General features: G+C 39.6%; 2 protein-coding genes across 3 annotated transcripts; one reads left to right on the top strand and one right to left on the bottom strand.

Moving 5' to 3' along the window:
• Positions 1 to 922: 922 nt before the first annotated feature.
• On the top strand, positions 923 to 10,188 carry tctn1 (tectonic family member 1). Its single transcript, XM_084718599.1, has 14 exons — positions 923 to 1,231; positions 2,138 to 2,255; positions 2,596 to 2,729; positions 3,522 to 3,673; positions 3,780 to 3,882; positions 5,088 to 5,200; positions 5,569 to 5,589; positions 7,193 to 7,324; positions 7,516 to 7,641; positions 8,386 to 8,474; positions 8,621 to 8,758; positions 8,850 to 9,003; positions 9,818 to 9,949; positions 10,040 to 10,188. Exons 1-14 carry the CDS (start codon positions 934 to 936, stop codon positions 10,184 to 10,186), a joined length of 1,857 nt encoding a protein of 618 aa, XP_084574725.1. The 5' UTR covers positions 923 to 933; the 3' UTR covers positions 10,187 to 10,188.
• A 162-nt stretch (positions 10,189 to 10,350) lies between these two features.
• Positions 10,351 to 14,798, bottom strand: hvcn1 (hydrogen voltage-gated channel 1). 2 transcript variants are annotated; one of them, XM_084718598.1, is made up of 6 exons: positions 14,545 to 14,798; positions 14,169 to 14,273; positions 13,841 to 14,072; positions 12,493 to 12,605; positions 11,395 to 11,458; positions 10,351 to 10,685 (listed from the first exon to the last, which is right to left on the bottom strand). In XM_084718598.1, exons 1-5 carry the CDS (start codon positions 14,716 to 14,718, stop codon positions 11,402 to 11,404), a joined length of 681 nt encoding a protein of 226 aa, XP_084574724.1. In that variant the 5' UTR covers positions 14,719 to 14,798; the 3' UTR covers positions 10,351 to 10,685; positions 11,395 to 11,401. The 2 variants fall into 2 exon arrangements, with proteins under 2 accessions (XP_084574724.1, XP_084574722.1); XM_084718596.1 differs by lacking the exon at positions 10,351 to 10,685 and having other exon boundaries at positions 11,173 to 11,458; positions 14,545 to 14,796.
• Positions 14,799 to 16,541: the final 1,743 nt, after the last annotated feature.

Here is a 16,541-nt window from a genome sequence, read left to right as displayed (position 1 = left end):
TCTCCCTTTAAATTACATTTTTGGTAGTTTTTAAGGCAACACGATAAGTGACCTAAAGCCTGAGAGAAAGAGAAGAAAATGATCATATTCCTGTGTCTTACTATCTTGTGCTGCCATCTTGTGGACAATTGCAACACTGGAACCAGAAATTTTAACAAACATTTTGGACAGTTAGTAAAACTGAGAGAGGTATTTTCCTAAAAATTCCTGTCATGTAGTCTTAGATCTCAAACTTACTCCAATCGCAAAATGAACAAGAACATTAATCTATTATTTATTTAGAGTTAAAAGTAGAGGGGCTGTTGGACTTCTCCAGGGGACAGAGCACGTCTCCACTGCATGCTGATGGTTCTGTGTCTGTTAGATGTATAAATAGATGTAGAAGTACAGAACTACAGATTCTGGCAAAAGTGAAAAAGTACAGGCTCTGTAATGTTCTCAAAGTATACAAGTATAAAGTCGTCCTCTGAAGGACATTTCTTCCAGCTGTTTCTGTGTAAAGCTAAATGAACCTCATCCCTTTGTCTGCTCTAATATGTCCTTCACATTGTTTTTGTCTTTCCCATCATTTTTGTTGTTTATGTTTTTTGTCTTTTTTGTCTTGTTACATCTTTTTTTTTATCTGTTACGTCTTTTGTCTCTTGCCACGTCTTTTATGCCATTTTTGTCTTGCAATGTCTTTTTCATCTTGTTACAAACTTTTTTTCTTTGGAACAACGTTTCTGGAAAGTTGATAAATTTCCAAATGTTCTGTAAAATGATTTTACCATCAAACATGAGTTTTTTAAACGTGTTTTTTGGTGGTTGCAGGAGTTTCTCAGGCCGACAGCAGTCGTTCCTGACATGGCCAGCAGGTGGCGGTAATGTTACATTAAAGGCAGTAGCCCGTTAAAGGATTAAACGAAGAAGAACCATAGCAACGGCTAAACAAAGATGGCGGCGGCTTCAGCTGCTGCGTCGTGGACCAGTTTAAACCTCTTCTGTTTGTTTCTCTTGTTTACCTTCGTCACCACCAACGAAAATACAACGAGCTACAGCTTTAATACGACTCTGTTTGGTGAGCAGAACTTCACATATGACGATACCGACAATTATACAACCACACCGCCTGCACAGTTTGACTCAACGACCCCGACACCGAGCTACAGCAGCCCCGAGGAGCCCAGTCCACCCGCCCTGCCCCCCGAACCCCTGCCCGCCTCCGGCCGCCTGCTCACTCCTGTCACCAGCGGTAAGTCTTTACTTACCGTTAAACACAGTCTCACTTATTATTATATTACATGGCGAGTCAGCTTAGGTCCGCACTCTGGTCTACAAAGCTGTTGTGGCCAATTAGGCTAGGTTAACTATCAATCACCATCAATTAACTAGCTAATTCAAGTAGCATAAACACAATGGAAGCTTCAAAATAACGTCTTGTTCGTTTGTTCACTGACAAAATACCTGTTGGGGATCAAATGTGCCGAGTCTAACTTAACATTTAGCTGAATAAACTCATAAGATTTATTGCAGTAAGACGTATGTTTTTCTGGTGTTGGTAAAGAAAACCTTTAAATTAGACTTTTTTAAAATGGAGTTTGGTGTAAGGATCTCTTGTGACAGTTGGAGATCTTAAAATATCCTCGTTTTTTGTTTGCCTAGCATTTCAGATATCTGACCGAAGAAAAAGAAAGCTCACGCATGCATCATGCGTCTACATATTGTCCATGCTTTTATGAACTAGCTATCTACATGCATATACAATATATTTTATGCAAACAATTACACATTAGCAAGTGTATGTTATTTGGAAAATAATTCCTAATTGTATCTACTGTTCAAAGCTGCTTATTGAAATAACTATGTAGATTCATTTATCGTTATACAACATAGGGATATATTGAGATTATATTGATGTAAATGAAGTTAATTAAGTTGTTTTTGTTTAGTATTGCAACCAGCAGCTCCCTCAATTATCCATTTTTACACAGAAACCTGTCAATTATGTAGACATAAATGTAGCTCTGTTAGTCAGTTTTCATTTTTCTCAATTAAAGAGGAGGAGAAAGTTTAGACTAACACAGGTCGATAAAAGAGGTGTGGAGTGAGAATGTCACTGTTGTTGCATTGTGTGTGTGTGTGTGTGTGTGTGTGTCAGTTGACAGTTTGTGTCCCTGTGACGAGCACCAGAATGTGTGTGACATCAACTGCTGCTGTGACAGAGAGTGCAGCGAGGAGGTGGCTCTGTTCACCAGCTGCACTGTGGAAACTGTCGGGTAAGTCTCTCAGCTGGGGAGTTTATTCATAATATATTCAGGTTGACTTAATTTCACATAAAACATGAAATAAGATTCCTCATGAATCACAGCTTACCTGTAAATTCACCATATACACATGTTGAACTGGACTGTCACTTGTGAACAGACATTTGATGTTAAGTTTAAACAATACAGCCTGATTAAATGAACCACAGCACTCTACTATTTAATGACCTGTTTCTGTACAAATCAGTATGAACACTCTTGAATTCAGTGTTTCTGACAGCTTTACACATGGAAGTAGTGACCTCTGTCAACATACAGTGTATGAACATGATTTATTCTCTTCCGTTTTCAGTGGCAACAAGCAGCTGTGCAGCCGAGACGTGGCGTCCTACTCTTTAAGAAATACAATAGATGGCTACTCAGAGCTGCAGTCGTCTGTCCAGAAGGAAACTAGTTATGATGTCTTCTGCATTCAGTCACAGAACCGTAAGTCAGTCATGGTGTTCAGAATCATATATGAATAAACATTTTTTAGAGAATATTATTTATCAGTTAATTCTTATTGGGGCTGCAAGATTCTTGCTAAATTGTGAATCATGATTTTTCTCCCTAAAAACTTATATGATGATTCTCTCGCATGGTTCTTACTTTTTCAGCAAAAACATTTATTGCATTCTCACACACTTAAATAAAAAACAAAAAAGCAGGTCTGAGATGTTTATTGTCTAGAAGAAGGTTTAAATAGACAAGATAAATATCAAATGGCTTAAATTAAACATAAATGCTGGACCTGAACTTAAAAGTGTCTTGTAACAAAAAAAAGTTGAGTCTCCTTCCATGTCTTACTTCAGAGCATCAAAGTTATTAAATTAAATGCTGCTGAACATAGAAATTAGAAATGAGAATCCATGGCTCATGAATCAAGATGTTTTTATGATTAATCATGCAGCTCTAATTCTTCCAGGCATGTCCAAACTGTTCCATAAAGGGCCCAGTGGCTGCAGGTTTTCATTCCTACCAAGCCGGAGCACACCAGGCTCGACTCATTTAATCACCTGATGTCAGTCTTCAAACAGCTGATTAGTCGAATCAGGTGTGCTGTAGACTGGTTGGATCAAAAACCTGCAGCCACTCGGCCCTTTATGGAACAGTTTGGACATGCCTGTCTTACACCAATGGTTCAGTTATAGATTTAAATTCATTTTAATGCTGTATATAAATGATAAAGCTTGTGTAATTTTTCGGTTGTCTCAGTTGCTGACTGTTTGTTCTGTTCAGGTGTGGATGGGTTATCTTATCCCTCACCGACTCTTCCAACTGACAGGAACTTCGATTCGCTCTTTAAACGATTCACCAGCTTTATTTTCGGCTCAGAGGAGAACACCGGTCCAGTGTCCCCTGCAGAGCTCCAGGCCTCATCTGGATACAAAGTGAGTCGCTGTTTTGAAGGTTTAACTGTTAAACTGAGTCTGTTTGTCTCAAAGCGATTATTAATAATGATCATGTTGTTTCTCTGCTGCTGGTTTGTGCTGCCAGTTTGGGGACGTGATGGAGACAGCGGGACAGAGTGGACTCAGAGGGATGTTCTTGCTGCCGGCTCCTGCTGTCACTGCTGACTGTTTGGACACCAGTCCTGCAGGTAAGTACTCCTCACTGTAATGTGGGACTGTGTCACTTTTGCTGAGCTGTTTGCAACTGTGTGGAAATTATGGGATAATGATAAATACTAAAACATACAGTAACACTAGCACAAGTAGAGAAGACTCTACTTGTCCTCTAAACAGGGTTGTTACAGGTGCTGGAAATCCTTGAAAATGCTTGAATTTTAATGCAGTGTTTTCAAGGTGAGAAACTTACTTGGATGAAGTACTTGAAATGGCTCGAAACTGTATTTGCATTAATTTCACAGTAGTTGAAATCAGAGAATTTTGACTTTTTTTGTTGACATAAGGAACTATTTTTGAAGTCTTTCTTGTAACCAAATGTTAAAAATGTTGACCACTGTTTCCCAAAGTCCAAACTGACGTCCTCAAATATCTTGTTTTGTCCACAATTCAAAAATATTCACTTTACTGTCAGAGAGGAGCAAAGAAACCAGAAAATATTCACAGTTAAGAAGCTGAAATTTGGAGCATTTCTTAAAAAATTGCTCATATCAACTAATCAATTATCGAAATAGTTGTTGATTAATTTAATGATTAATATCTGGTTAATTGATTCATTATTGTAGCTCTAACAGGATGACAAGTCTTCTTACAGACAGGTGACACATTTAGTTTTCCTTTAATTTGTCTCCCTGCTGTAGACTTCTGTCACTTTGGTTGTTTATGGCACACTAACAACTGACTGAAACATTTTGAGCATGTATATGTGTATGTCATTTACCACAGCTGTAAGGTGCTGGAAAAACTTGAAAATGCTGGGAAAGTGCTTGAATTTGACTTCAGAAAACATGCAGGAACCCTGGAAAATGTTTACTCATTGACACGTCACATGGCTGCTGTTATAATACATTCATCTTACAACAAACATGGTGCAAAGTGCAACACATAGAAGTGAACACAGTAAATCCTGACTGGTGTGAATTACTCTTGTAAACGTGTGTTATACAGCAGACAGTCAGGAGTGTGGTGCAGTTCTGTCTTCAGAAACATGATGAGAAAATCTTTCATGCTTTTATTTAATGTTATTAATATTGTTTCATTCTTAAATGTCATTTTTCATTTTTATCATCTTATTTGGTTTTAATTTTTTAAATTCAAACATTGCTAAATTAAAAAAAAAAAAGTGCATTTTTCATTTTTGTTCATGTCGTGGCTTTAGTTTTCCTGTTTCTCTTCGCAGCGTTCCTAAAGGATCAGAGCAGTCGGTGTTCCCGTCAGGTGGTCCTGCAGCAGGACTGCAGCTCTCTGCCCGCCCTCAGCATGGACACTTACACCAAAATCCAGCTCTCTGCTGTGAGTCCCGCTTTAACCTCAAACACTCTTACTGTCCAACGTATGTGTGTGATGCAGTTCCTTTTCTTTTGGAAGTGTAATATTGAACAGCTGAAGTATTCTTTCAGCTGTTACAATTTACTTTCTGTCAACTTTCCTAACTGAATCTGCAGCAGCCATTTTCCTCTACTTGCCCCAAAAGTTTACATTTACCATTAATATTTTCAGATAACTGGGCTTTTACTTTTCTTTTACTCATTTTTTTTTACATTTTAAGAAGAAAACAAGCAAACATGGATGTATGTACATAAGTTGCACAAGATTAAAGAGCTACTGTATCAGCTAGTGCTAATTTAAAGATGTTAAACCAAATCTTTTCTACTCTACAGGGGAAGAATAAAGATGCAGCAGTAAGTATGTCCCTGTTATATTTTTAACTTTGAAACAAACAATCAGTTAATTAATTGGCTGATCGACAGTAAATTAAATGACTAGTGACACAAATTTTTTTGGTCCCATCATCTTGAATGTGAAGATTTGCTGTTTTTCTTTGTTTTCTGTGACGGAGAACTGAACATCTTAAATTATGAACTGCTGGGTGGAAAAACATTTTTTTGAATATGTCACTTTGGCTCTGAGGAATGGTATTGAGACTTTTTAAACAAATTTTATCATCAGTTGAATTTCAAATCAATAGATTAATTGATAGAATACAGATAGCAGCAGATTCATCGATGATAAATTCACTGGGTTGATTTTTGCTTGGTCTCACAACAATAACTGTAACAGATAGCTACCTAGATAGATTCATCCAAGATTATGCGAGAATCCATCTTGTCAGACTTCAAGTGATCTGTTTGTGTCTGCACCGAAAGTGGTGCAGCCAATCAGCATCATAGGAGGGACTACTGGCAGCGGCAGGTGTGGTTTTAGGTGTAACAACAGCGAGAAACGTCCATGGGTTAGTGTAGATACTGTGATACCATCAGTTATATCAGAATATTTCTTTAATGAAAGAAGAGCAAAGAACGACACTGACAGATTTTCTCCGTGGAAAAAATGTTTTCACTCTTCTCCTGACCGCCTTCGGCAAGAGTTTGATCTGATTGGTTGATGTTAGATGTGATAGACACATAGTTCATCCAAACCCTTTTCCAAGCAGTTTCTAAGGATGACTTCCCAGATGGTTCTGTGATGATGTGAAGAGCTCTGTCTCTTCACACCACTTGACATTGTCGCCGTCTTTATCTGTCAGTTGATTCACGTCTTTAATGGTACAACCCTTTTTTGTTTTAGTCTGCAGGCGTTATTAGGTGCCATGAAATAATCGAGGAGCTTCATAAAAGACTTGTTCACATGCCATCTTGGCCCCCGCCCAGCACAGACATTTAGCAAAGCTTTTTGCGCAAAGAGACTGGCTCCGACAAAACACATGTCCTTTCAACATGCCACATGCAATAAGCAATAGGTGTGCAACAAGTTAGCACAGAAAGATGCTTGAGGTTAAATGCTGCAATGCAAACACGGGAAAATGACATTTCTCTCATAACTTTATGCTCAGTTCCAAAGAAGAGGGAAGTAGTCAGTCATTTCACCACACTGCACTCGAGCTTTACATGAGTGCAGACTGCATCATGAAATGATGCTAACAGTGTCTGATTTGCTCAAAATGTTTGTCCTACCTTCCATTGAAGCATTCAGCATAAATGTTTTTTTTCACTTGCCGTTTGGGGAGGTGGGTCAGAAAGCTGCTTGCCTGAAATACATTTTTACTTGTCCCTGACTTGATCTAGGGCTGAAATGCCTACAGAAAGTTAAAAATAATGAAAAATGTCCATCCCAGTTTTTCAAAACCCAAGGTGATGTCTGTAAATGTCTCATTTTATCAAAGACCAAAACCATCTAGATGGATAAATGACACTACAGGCCAGGGGAAAATCTGTATTTTTGATTTTGAGGTGAAGTGTCCCTTCAATAAAAGTTGACTAATGTGTGTTTGTGACGTTGCTGGAGGTTGTTCCTGTGGAGGTGTCTTCACTCGTCCTGCGGTCTGTAGATGGGACTGAGACTGAGCTACAGAGTGGTGGACAAAACCTGAAGCCCGTCCTCCTGAACCCCACCCTCTGTGATAATGTGGTGCTGAAGGTGAGTCAACCACACCAAACACACGACAGTTAGGATTAAAAACTATCAGTATAATAAATAAGTTTATCCAACAAAGTATTACAAGTATTTAGTATTTTACCTTGAGCATTACATGGACTGGACTTAGAATGAAACCTCTTGTAAAATAAATCATTATCTGCTGGACCAGTGAGACATGTTTGTCTTCTCAGGTTGCCTATGTGATGAAGTACAGCCCAGCTGGTGAGATAGTGAATGTGACGGCGTCTCTGGTGCTCGGGTTTGTCCGTGAAGCGGCACTGACCCTGGAACAGGAGTTTCAGATCACATTTGTCCAGGTAGAGTCTCAACAAGACATTTTCTTTTTGTCATACATTGTTATTCACATTGGAGTTGTTTTTTTTTTCTGGATGAGGAAATTTTAAAGGGTTCTTAAAGGTGCTGGAAGTGTTTTCATGGTTTGAGAAGTGCCTCAATTTTTGGAGGAAGTGCTTGAAACTGGTTGAAATTATACTTGCATTACTTTAAACAGTTCACTTTTTAGATGAAGAAATCAATTAAGATGGATATTGGCTCAGCGAGACGTTTAGGAGAGCAATAGGGCTGCAACTAATTATTTTAATTAAATTAATCTGTCGATAAGTTTCCAGATTAATCAATTAATTGTTTGATCCATTAAATGTCAGAAAATGGTGAAAAATGAAGAAAAAAAAAACAGATAATATTTAAATTTTAAAAGCTGGAACTAAAATTGTAAATATTTACCTTTTTTTTTTTTTTTTTTTACTAAAGAAATGTCTTAAATTGAACTGAATACGTTTTAGAAAACAGACTAAAGTTACAATAAACAAGAACTAGAAACTATTTAAACGATTCCTTCAGAAAACTCCTGAATCCAGCCCAAAAAACCAAATCATATGTTCTCAGCATTTCAGCCAAATTCTGTTTAGACATTTTTAAGGGGTGTGGAAATGAGTTTTTCTGACCCTGACAAAGTAAAAAAATGTAAGTAAAAATAAGTGAAAACTTGTCATCTTGAGATCAAATGTAAGAGATGTCCTCTGTCTTGTGTCTTTAAACAGGAGGACAGGGACAACGTGGCTGTCCGCTACAGTGGAAATCCAGGCTATGTGGTTGGACTACCTCTTGTGTCTGGAACAAAAACAGCAAAATATCCTTTAGCTGCCCGGACACTGAACGTCTCTCAGCCTGCTTTATGAACCGTATGAACAGTTCCCTCACCACTGGACCTCAGTAGTGAGGGGTTATGGGTACTGATGTTCTACAACAGGATTTGTCCTTAATAATTATCCTCACTGGGATTGCTAGAAGCGTCAACCCCAGAGACACCCTGTCTCTCCTCCACAGTGCAGAGGACCAGGACTGTCTGCAGGGACGTCATCAGCGCTCTCCCGTCCTGTTCGGTGTGGACTCTGTGTCCGGCTGCACGTTAAGGCAGGACGTCCTCACACTCAACACGTCTGATCTCTGTGCACAGGTAACGCCGTTTCTTCATACGTAATGGTGACTTGTCTTGTCCCTGCAGACTGGAGGACGCTGCCAACTGCTCCCTGGTCAATCAGGTGCTTCTGGATGTCCTGAGAGGACCGAACTATCCCCGGTACGTTGCTTCCTTTGGAAACTCGCCGTTAGACTCTCCGCTGGACTGGCTGCAAGTCACGAGCAACTTCAACCCCGGGGTGAGCGCGCACTAAACACATAAAGGAGTCTCAGGTCCCTAAAGTTCTCCTGTCAAATCCTAAATCTAGATTACTTGGAACATTTTCACCACTTTACGTTGCTGTCAGACAGACCTTTCTGACAGAAAATGTCTGTTACATAAGCCAAATATGTCTCTCTCCAAAGCAGCCAGACTCCTCTGTAATTTTACCTTGCAGAACACAGAAGTTCCTGAACTACTACGGCCTCGATCTGTTTGTTTGTTTGTGTTATGATGTGATTTTGGTGTTTTAAAAGGTTAGTTTGGACAAGCTAACACATCAAGGCAGCGGAAGACCAGCAACTCTGATGTTCTGTGAGATTAAATAACTGATTTTGCCAAAGGAGTCTGGTGGCTTTGGAGAAAGCGGTATTTCATACTGCGTCTCCAAAGAGGGGACGTGCCGACTACCATGGTTAACGGTAGAATCAACAGGATTTGTCTGAGCTGTTCCTAAACGCACCAGAAAGACACCAGGACATCACATACGGTCATTTTGGTTTGGTAAAGGTGCTGGTCTACTGCTGTTTCAGTGTGTTAATTTGTTTGTGTTATTGTGTGACATTGGTGAATCCAAACTAACTGTTTAACTCAACAAAATGAGAACAGCAACTTATGTGTTCTTTGAGGTAAAATTACTAATTTTGGCAAAGGAGTCTGGCTTATATAACAGCGGTTTCCCATTGAAAAAGGACGTCTGTACCTTACCTACCTTAGACAGTGCCACTTCCAACAACTATCCCTTTAAGTTGTGTATGCTTTATGTTAAGAGTCAGTGTGTTTGTGGTTTGCAGGAAGCCCAGAGTTGCAGCATCCCGTTGTCACTTCATTTAGAAATTGAGTGGACCAAATACGGATCCCTGGTGAACCCCCAGGCTCAGATAGTGAGCATTAAAGAAGTCGTCCAAACCAACACCAGCAGTTTGGTAAGAGAGACTTTTTTTTTTCAGAAATACTGTCAGGACACACACAGGATTTAACAGAAAAATGTGTGTGTCTGTCCTGCTGTCCTACAGGCCCTGTTGTCTGGAGGCAGCAGCGTTCTGTCCATCAGGAGCTCAGCAGCCTTCATACCAGTGTCTGCTGCTGCTCTGCCTGGTTACAGAGCCATGCCCACCATCAACGCCAAACTGCCCTTCGACTTCTTCTTCCCTTTTGTCTGAACCGTCCATGTAGGTCCAGTTTACCACACAGACTGGTGTGTGGCATTTTCAACAACAAGCACTGTGTGTTACTGTATACTGTGTGAATACTGTAAATAGGACTTTTGTAAGAAGATAATTTAACAAATGTTTTTTTTAATAAATGATATTTCATTTATTTAAATCAGATTTTTTACACATTTTTTTCAATGTGACTAAGCAGATATAAATTTATTTTTCTGTACAAGTCATCAGTCTGAGGAATGTTTCAAATATTTACAAGCAGAAATCAGGCCGCGGCCTTCGAGCTTCACGGAGTGATTTCATCTGACAATCATTAGATACATGCAGACCTTCAGTCTGTTTCCATCATTATAATGACAGGAGACCTGGACCCTCATTTATAAAATGTTACTTTGATGTGGACATTTCTTGGTTATGTCTGGCTTCAGTCTCCTCTATAATCACTGTGATCTTGTTTTCCAAACTGCTCACTTTTCTCACGTGGTCCATGACTGCACTGTTTAAAAAAAGACTAAAGAAAAGTCAAGAGAACCATCCTCACTAAATTTTTGAGTTTTAAGTCAAACTCTTAAATTTTGAAATAAGCTGAAAAAAGTTTTGCTGCTTTCTTCAGAAATCGTTCACCTGATTTATTTTTTTAGGCCCCTAAAAATGAAATGGTTGCAACTGAAAATGTGAAATTATTAACCATTATTCACGTTAATTCTAAAAAGTTAAAGCAACATTTTTTGAAGTACAAAATGTTTTGTTTCCAAAACTCAAAGATTGGGGTCAGTAAATTATGTCAAAAAAACCTTATAGGTTGGAAAACCTAATTTTCAAGGTTTATTACAAAATTTAAGAGTTTGAGTTTGATATAAATCTCAAAATTTAATGAAGACAGTTGCCTTGAGTTTTCTCTGTTTTCTTCTTTACAGTGTTCCTGATTAAACCCTCTGTGCTTCATTATAAACTGTGAAGGGAACTCTAGTTTGTTCAAATACAAATCTAAGAACATTTTTATAAATGAGGCTCCTGGATGTGGATCTACTGATACAGATCATTTCAATACATGTAATGTAAAGCTCCTGTAAACAAGTAGTATGAATACTGAAATCAGGTCTAAAACAAAAGTTCATCATGAAATGTATAGTTTGAATTTTTTAAAAATGGTGCAGAAAGATACATGATGCATATAAACAACCGTGAACAGCAGGAGAGCTTACGGAGGAGTTAGGAGTTGATGCCGTGCTTCTGCAGGAGGGCTTTAAGTTTCTGGTTCTCTTGTTCCTGAGACAGACGGACACAGACAGACAGAGAGAAGACACGCCACACACAGTCAGTTGAAATGTTGTAGCTCAGACCTGATGGAGTTCTGTCTCAGTTCTGGTGAGGAGCTGAAGCATCAGAAACACTTGTGTCCAGATTTGTAAGTCCTGCCTATTTTTAAAGCACTGCACCATAACTGAGGACGTATCATGTGAATGTGAAGGATGTTAAAGGCAACACCGTACTACAGAGGGAGGCACCTTAACTTCTAATATTTGCATAATGTCACATTACTTTGCATTTTATTTAGCTGATTTTCTGTTAATTTATTTAAAATTTGTGTTACATAGTTGTGGATGGCAAAACATACATTGTTCATTTAGATTACTGGTACCTGTTATTGTCAGTAATCTCTTTTCAAATATCAGTAGTAGGCTAGTTATTTATGCCACATGTGCCCAGTGCAAAAAAGCCTCAAAGGCAAACAGAAATGTTTTAGTTTTATACTATAAGAGGGACATAAAATGAACAGAAAAAAGACAAATCAGTAAAAAAAAAAATCAAAACCAGTGTCTCTTTCTGCAGGAGAATCTACCAGAACTACTTTCTTCTTTCTACAAAGAAAGAAGTTCCTACATGAGACTTCTCACAACAAGGACTGTGGCTTATCTTGAGTTACAGAGTCATGATTTTTGGAAGGAGACACTGGTTTTGATGTGTAAACATTCCTATATGATTAACATTAAATCTCAAAGCTCATTCAGATGACTGATAGAATTCCAGTTCTTGCTCTGTAAGGTCCTGCAGGTGCATGCAGTGGTCATTTTCAGCCTGTGTTTTGTCTTTTTGGATGTGTTTTTCTACTTTGCAGTGTGTTGAGCTCTCAGGGTCACAGTACACATCACCTCAGTGTCCTCAGTTTTATCTACAGCTTTGATGACATCATGTATATCATTTCCTAATACATTATTAATAGTAAACATTGTTTTCTTCACTATCTGAGTAAATCTGGACCTTAACATGTGGTTCAGTGTGAAGCAGCGGTGAGGACTCACCAGTTTGTCGGTGCGCTGCTGCAGCTCCGTGACTCTCTGCACCAGGTGGTCGTAGCTCTCCTTCAGCTTGTGGATCTGCTGATGTGCTCGAGTCTTCACGGACACCAGGATACCTGCAACACATTCACAGTCATCTCTATGCTTTGCAAAAGCGTTGGCTTCTTGTGCTCCTCTTTTCTGAGAAACTCAAAGAAAGCCTTATTCGCTGAGTGGATGATCATCATCAGTCCTTGGTCTTAACTATTATATACCCATCTGAATCTGTGGAGAACAGTCTCTTAAATGTAATATACAGTACAAATCTTACTTATCCTAAATCTAACTTGCTAGATCTTTTTAATTTTTTTCTTGGGTGATATAGCCCTTTAAATAAAAGTATTTATAATTTTTAATTTATAATAAAAGAATAATTTCTTTTCATCTTTTTGAGACTTAATTTGTGGTCTATATGCTCTGTTTGCTACAGAGACCACCAAAGTCCAGGGACAGATTAGATATGGTGCTCAATGAATGAGCTGTGGGAAAAGTAACAAGAATACCTGACAATTATCAGCTTATACAGGTAGTATCTATTATTTATTTTAGTATTTATTCCATCAGATGTGTTTGTCAGGCTGTCAAACCTCACCACCTTCAGTGTGTCTCTACTGGGACAAGAAAAAGCTGAAGTAGTTGAAGTGGAAAACAACCTTTTTGCTCCTCGCATTTACAAGTGAAATCATTGTTTTGCCAACACTGACAACAGGTCAGGTGTCAAAATCTGTTTCCCGTTACTCTGCTACGCCTCACCATAATCTACCCCTCAACCATGGATTGATAGTTTGTGTTTTATTACACAACTTTTTACTACAAACTGAAAGAAAAGTGGAAAACAGGTCAGTTTTAGCTCCATTTTCTACCTCGATTTATGCTGTTTAAAAGGTTCATTATTACAACATAGGTCAGCTCAATTTATGTGAATGAATAATGAATTCTGTGGCCTCCCTCCAACCATGACAATAAGCAAGACTCTGAGGTCTAGTTCTTCTATCAACTTCCTCCTGAAGTATAAACAGCAGAACACTGGCTGCCTCTCACACAGCTGCTGGTAGCATTAGACAGCCTGATAAACATCCTGGAAATACAATGTTGTGGATGAACGAGATTTATTTTTCTTCAGTGGCAATAAACACAACACAAGCCTGCCAATAACTGCGCTACATTCAGACCTTAACGATATATTTAGTGTTATATTACTGACAATAACGTGAACAGTGACAAACAGCAGGGCTAAGGATATGTACTGACACAAGTTGCAGACACTTTGTCCACACCCTCCTACATGCTTTTAGGCAAAAGTGATACTGACCGTTGACGATTCTGGCCACCCTCCAGAGTCGCAGCAGGATGAGGAGACCCATCCCGTCAAAGGCGTCCTCGTGGAAGATGAAGACGACGTCCAGCACGAAGGAAATGACCACCACCACGCCGTCAAACACCTCAAACTTGTGCTCGAAGAACTCCAGGCGGTAAGCAAACAGCTTCCCAGCCAGCTCCACCATGAAGAAGGTGAGGAGAGCCAGGCTCAGGTAGTGAAACACCTGCAAAGCACTCACATATCAGTAAATCATAATGGAGGAAAACATCAAAGCTGATGTTTAGGATGTTTGGAGTGAATGTTCGAATTTGTGTCTCACCTCAGGAACAATGTGTCCGTGCTCCAACTTGATAACAGACAGGTCTATAAGCAGCTCGGCCAGAACAAAGAAGGCGTCCAGGATCACCAGAAACACCACCGCCACCTGGAGGAAAAGACAGACCGTCAGTGGGAGGTTCCTCTCTTTATGACTTTTTAAAATTCTTTAAATGCTTAAACAGCAGCTGCACCCACTGTACACATCACAGTCTGAGTACTGCAAATAATGTCTTACGAAAAACAGCTTTAAAAATTATTAATCCATCCCGAGATGCCATCTTGGACTGAAGGGTATTTTTCCCACATCATTAGCATCAAAGTGGAGAACTTTTATTATTAATGTTGCTCTACCAACAGAACAGACCAGAGTAACATACCTGAAAGCGGTCGGAGCTGTAGAGCCTCTGCAGTGACTCCCTGAAGGTCAGCGTCGTTGGAAACTGGCCGGTGGCCGGACTCAGCTCCTCGCTGGCCACGTGCAGCTCTTCCTCCTCCCACTGCGGCGGCTGCTTATCGCCCACGGTGGTGAAATACCTCAGGTACTGAGCCATGATGGCAGGCTCTAGGAAAAGGAGTGGACCCTGTCCCACCTCAGCTCACCTCAGAGGGAAGAATGGAAGAGTGCATTTCAGTTCAAAGTGTGCCAGAGTGACCTGACAGGCCCTGGGAAGTCGTCCTTAGAAACTGTTTGAAAAAGGGCAGGCACTTTTCAAAAACACACGTGACAGGTGATTGGATGCACCATCTGTCTACCAAGTTTAACACGGGCTAACTTCAACCGGTCAGATCAAACTATTGCCGGTCGAGAGAAGAGAGACAAACACCTTTTCCATGGAGAAAAGCCTTCAGTGTCGCTACGACAGAATCTATGCTAACGTGGCAGCCAGTTGTCCCTCCTACCACACTGATTGGCTGCACTACTTTTGGTGAAAACACAAACAGATAACTTGAAGCCTGGCGACATGGATTCTCGCATCATCTCGCGAATCCAGCTGCCTTGCAAGATAAATGCCAAGGGCTGTACATACAGATTACTCAGCTGCTTCTTTAAAGTCATAAACTGCAACTTACAAATTTTTGTAGCACTCAATTAAAGCAAAATATATGAAAATGTGCAGACTAATGCAAGTCAGTGAGTCAGTTTTCTTCTTTTTTTTTTTTCTACAGTCTCCAACCCTGAGCTCTGTCATAAATGTCACCAGCTGGACAGATTTCTCCATCTGTTAGACAATCTGACTTTACTTCTCCATTTTTGGTTTGCAACATGTTATTGAGAAAGCAGTCATCTCAGTCTGGTGTCAGAGGGAAGCTGCAGGCGTCTGCCTTAAAGGGATATTTCGGGTGTTTTGAAGTGGGGCTCTATGAGGTACTTCTCTATAGTCAGTGTAGATGGAGGTTGAAACACCCCCAGCTTAGCAATGTACCGCTGTGGACAGGGTCAGCAGCAAAAATATAACCCAAAAACATCAGTGTAAGTTTAGGCTATACTAGTCTAGACTTTGTTAAGAAAATGTTGCATATGATGCATTTAAATTAACCTGAAATGCCATATGGTTTGTTGCACAGAACTCTGTTCATTGGTTAATTGGTTCTTGTAATGTGCATGTTTGTAACCACAATGGTTCATGGGAAAAAAAACGAGTCAATTTTATTTATATAGAACTAAATCATAAAAAAATTATCTCAGGACACTTATATAATTTGACAAGCCCAACGGTTTGTAACACAGAACCATCTGGGAAGACGTCCTTGGAAACTGTTTGGAAAAGGGCAAACACTTTTCAAAAAAACACTTGGCAGGCGATTGGATGAACCATCTGTCTATCAAGTCTAACACGGGCTAACTTCAACCAATCAGATCAAACTCTTGCCACAGCCAGCTGGGAGACGAGTGAAAACATCTTTTCCATGGATAAAAGCCTTCAGTGTCGTTCTTTGCTCTTCTTTCAATGAAGAAATTCTCTCCAGTTCAGATATAACTGATGCTATTGCAGTATCTACGCTAACCTCTTCAGGAACCGCCACTGTTTGTTACAGACTGACGCTTCTCACTGTGGTCACATCTAAAACCACGCCCACAGCTGCCAGTCCCTCCTAGGACGCTGATGCAAGATGGATTCTCTCGTGATCTCAGGACGTAAACTTTAAGTTTCTTATACAACCCCACTTCAAAAAAATTCAAACTATCCCTTTAATCACCCACCAATCCAAGAGCTACTTGCTGAGGGAAAAAAGTTATCAAGTCCACAGTTGATTTGGAGGACATCCACTAATTATCCTTTCAGTTCAATGTACAGCTGCAACGATTAGTTGTTAAATTAATTAGTTGATCATTGATTAATAATTTCAGTCATTTTCCAAACAATAATGTCAA

The sequence above is a fragment of the Lutjanus erythropterus genome, chromosome 5, assembly GCF_056507025.1.
Source record: "Lutjanus erythropterus isolate fLutEry1 chromosome 5, fLutEry1.hap2, whole genome shotgun sequence".
Classification (NCBI taxonomy): Eukaryota; Metazoa; Chordata; class Actinopteri; order Lutjaniformes; family Lutjanidae; genus Lutjanus; species Lutjanus erythropterus.
Note: the sequence above shows the minus strand (reverse complement) of the source record. Positions and strands in the feature narration are given on the sequence as shown.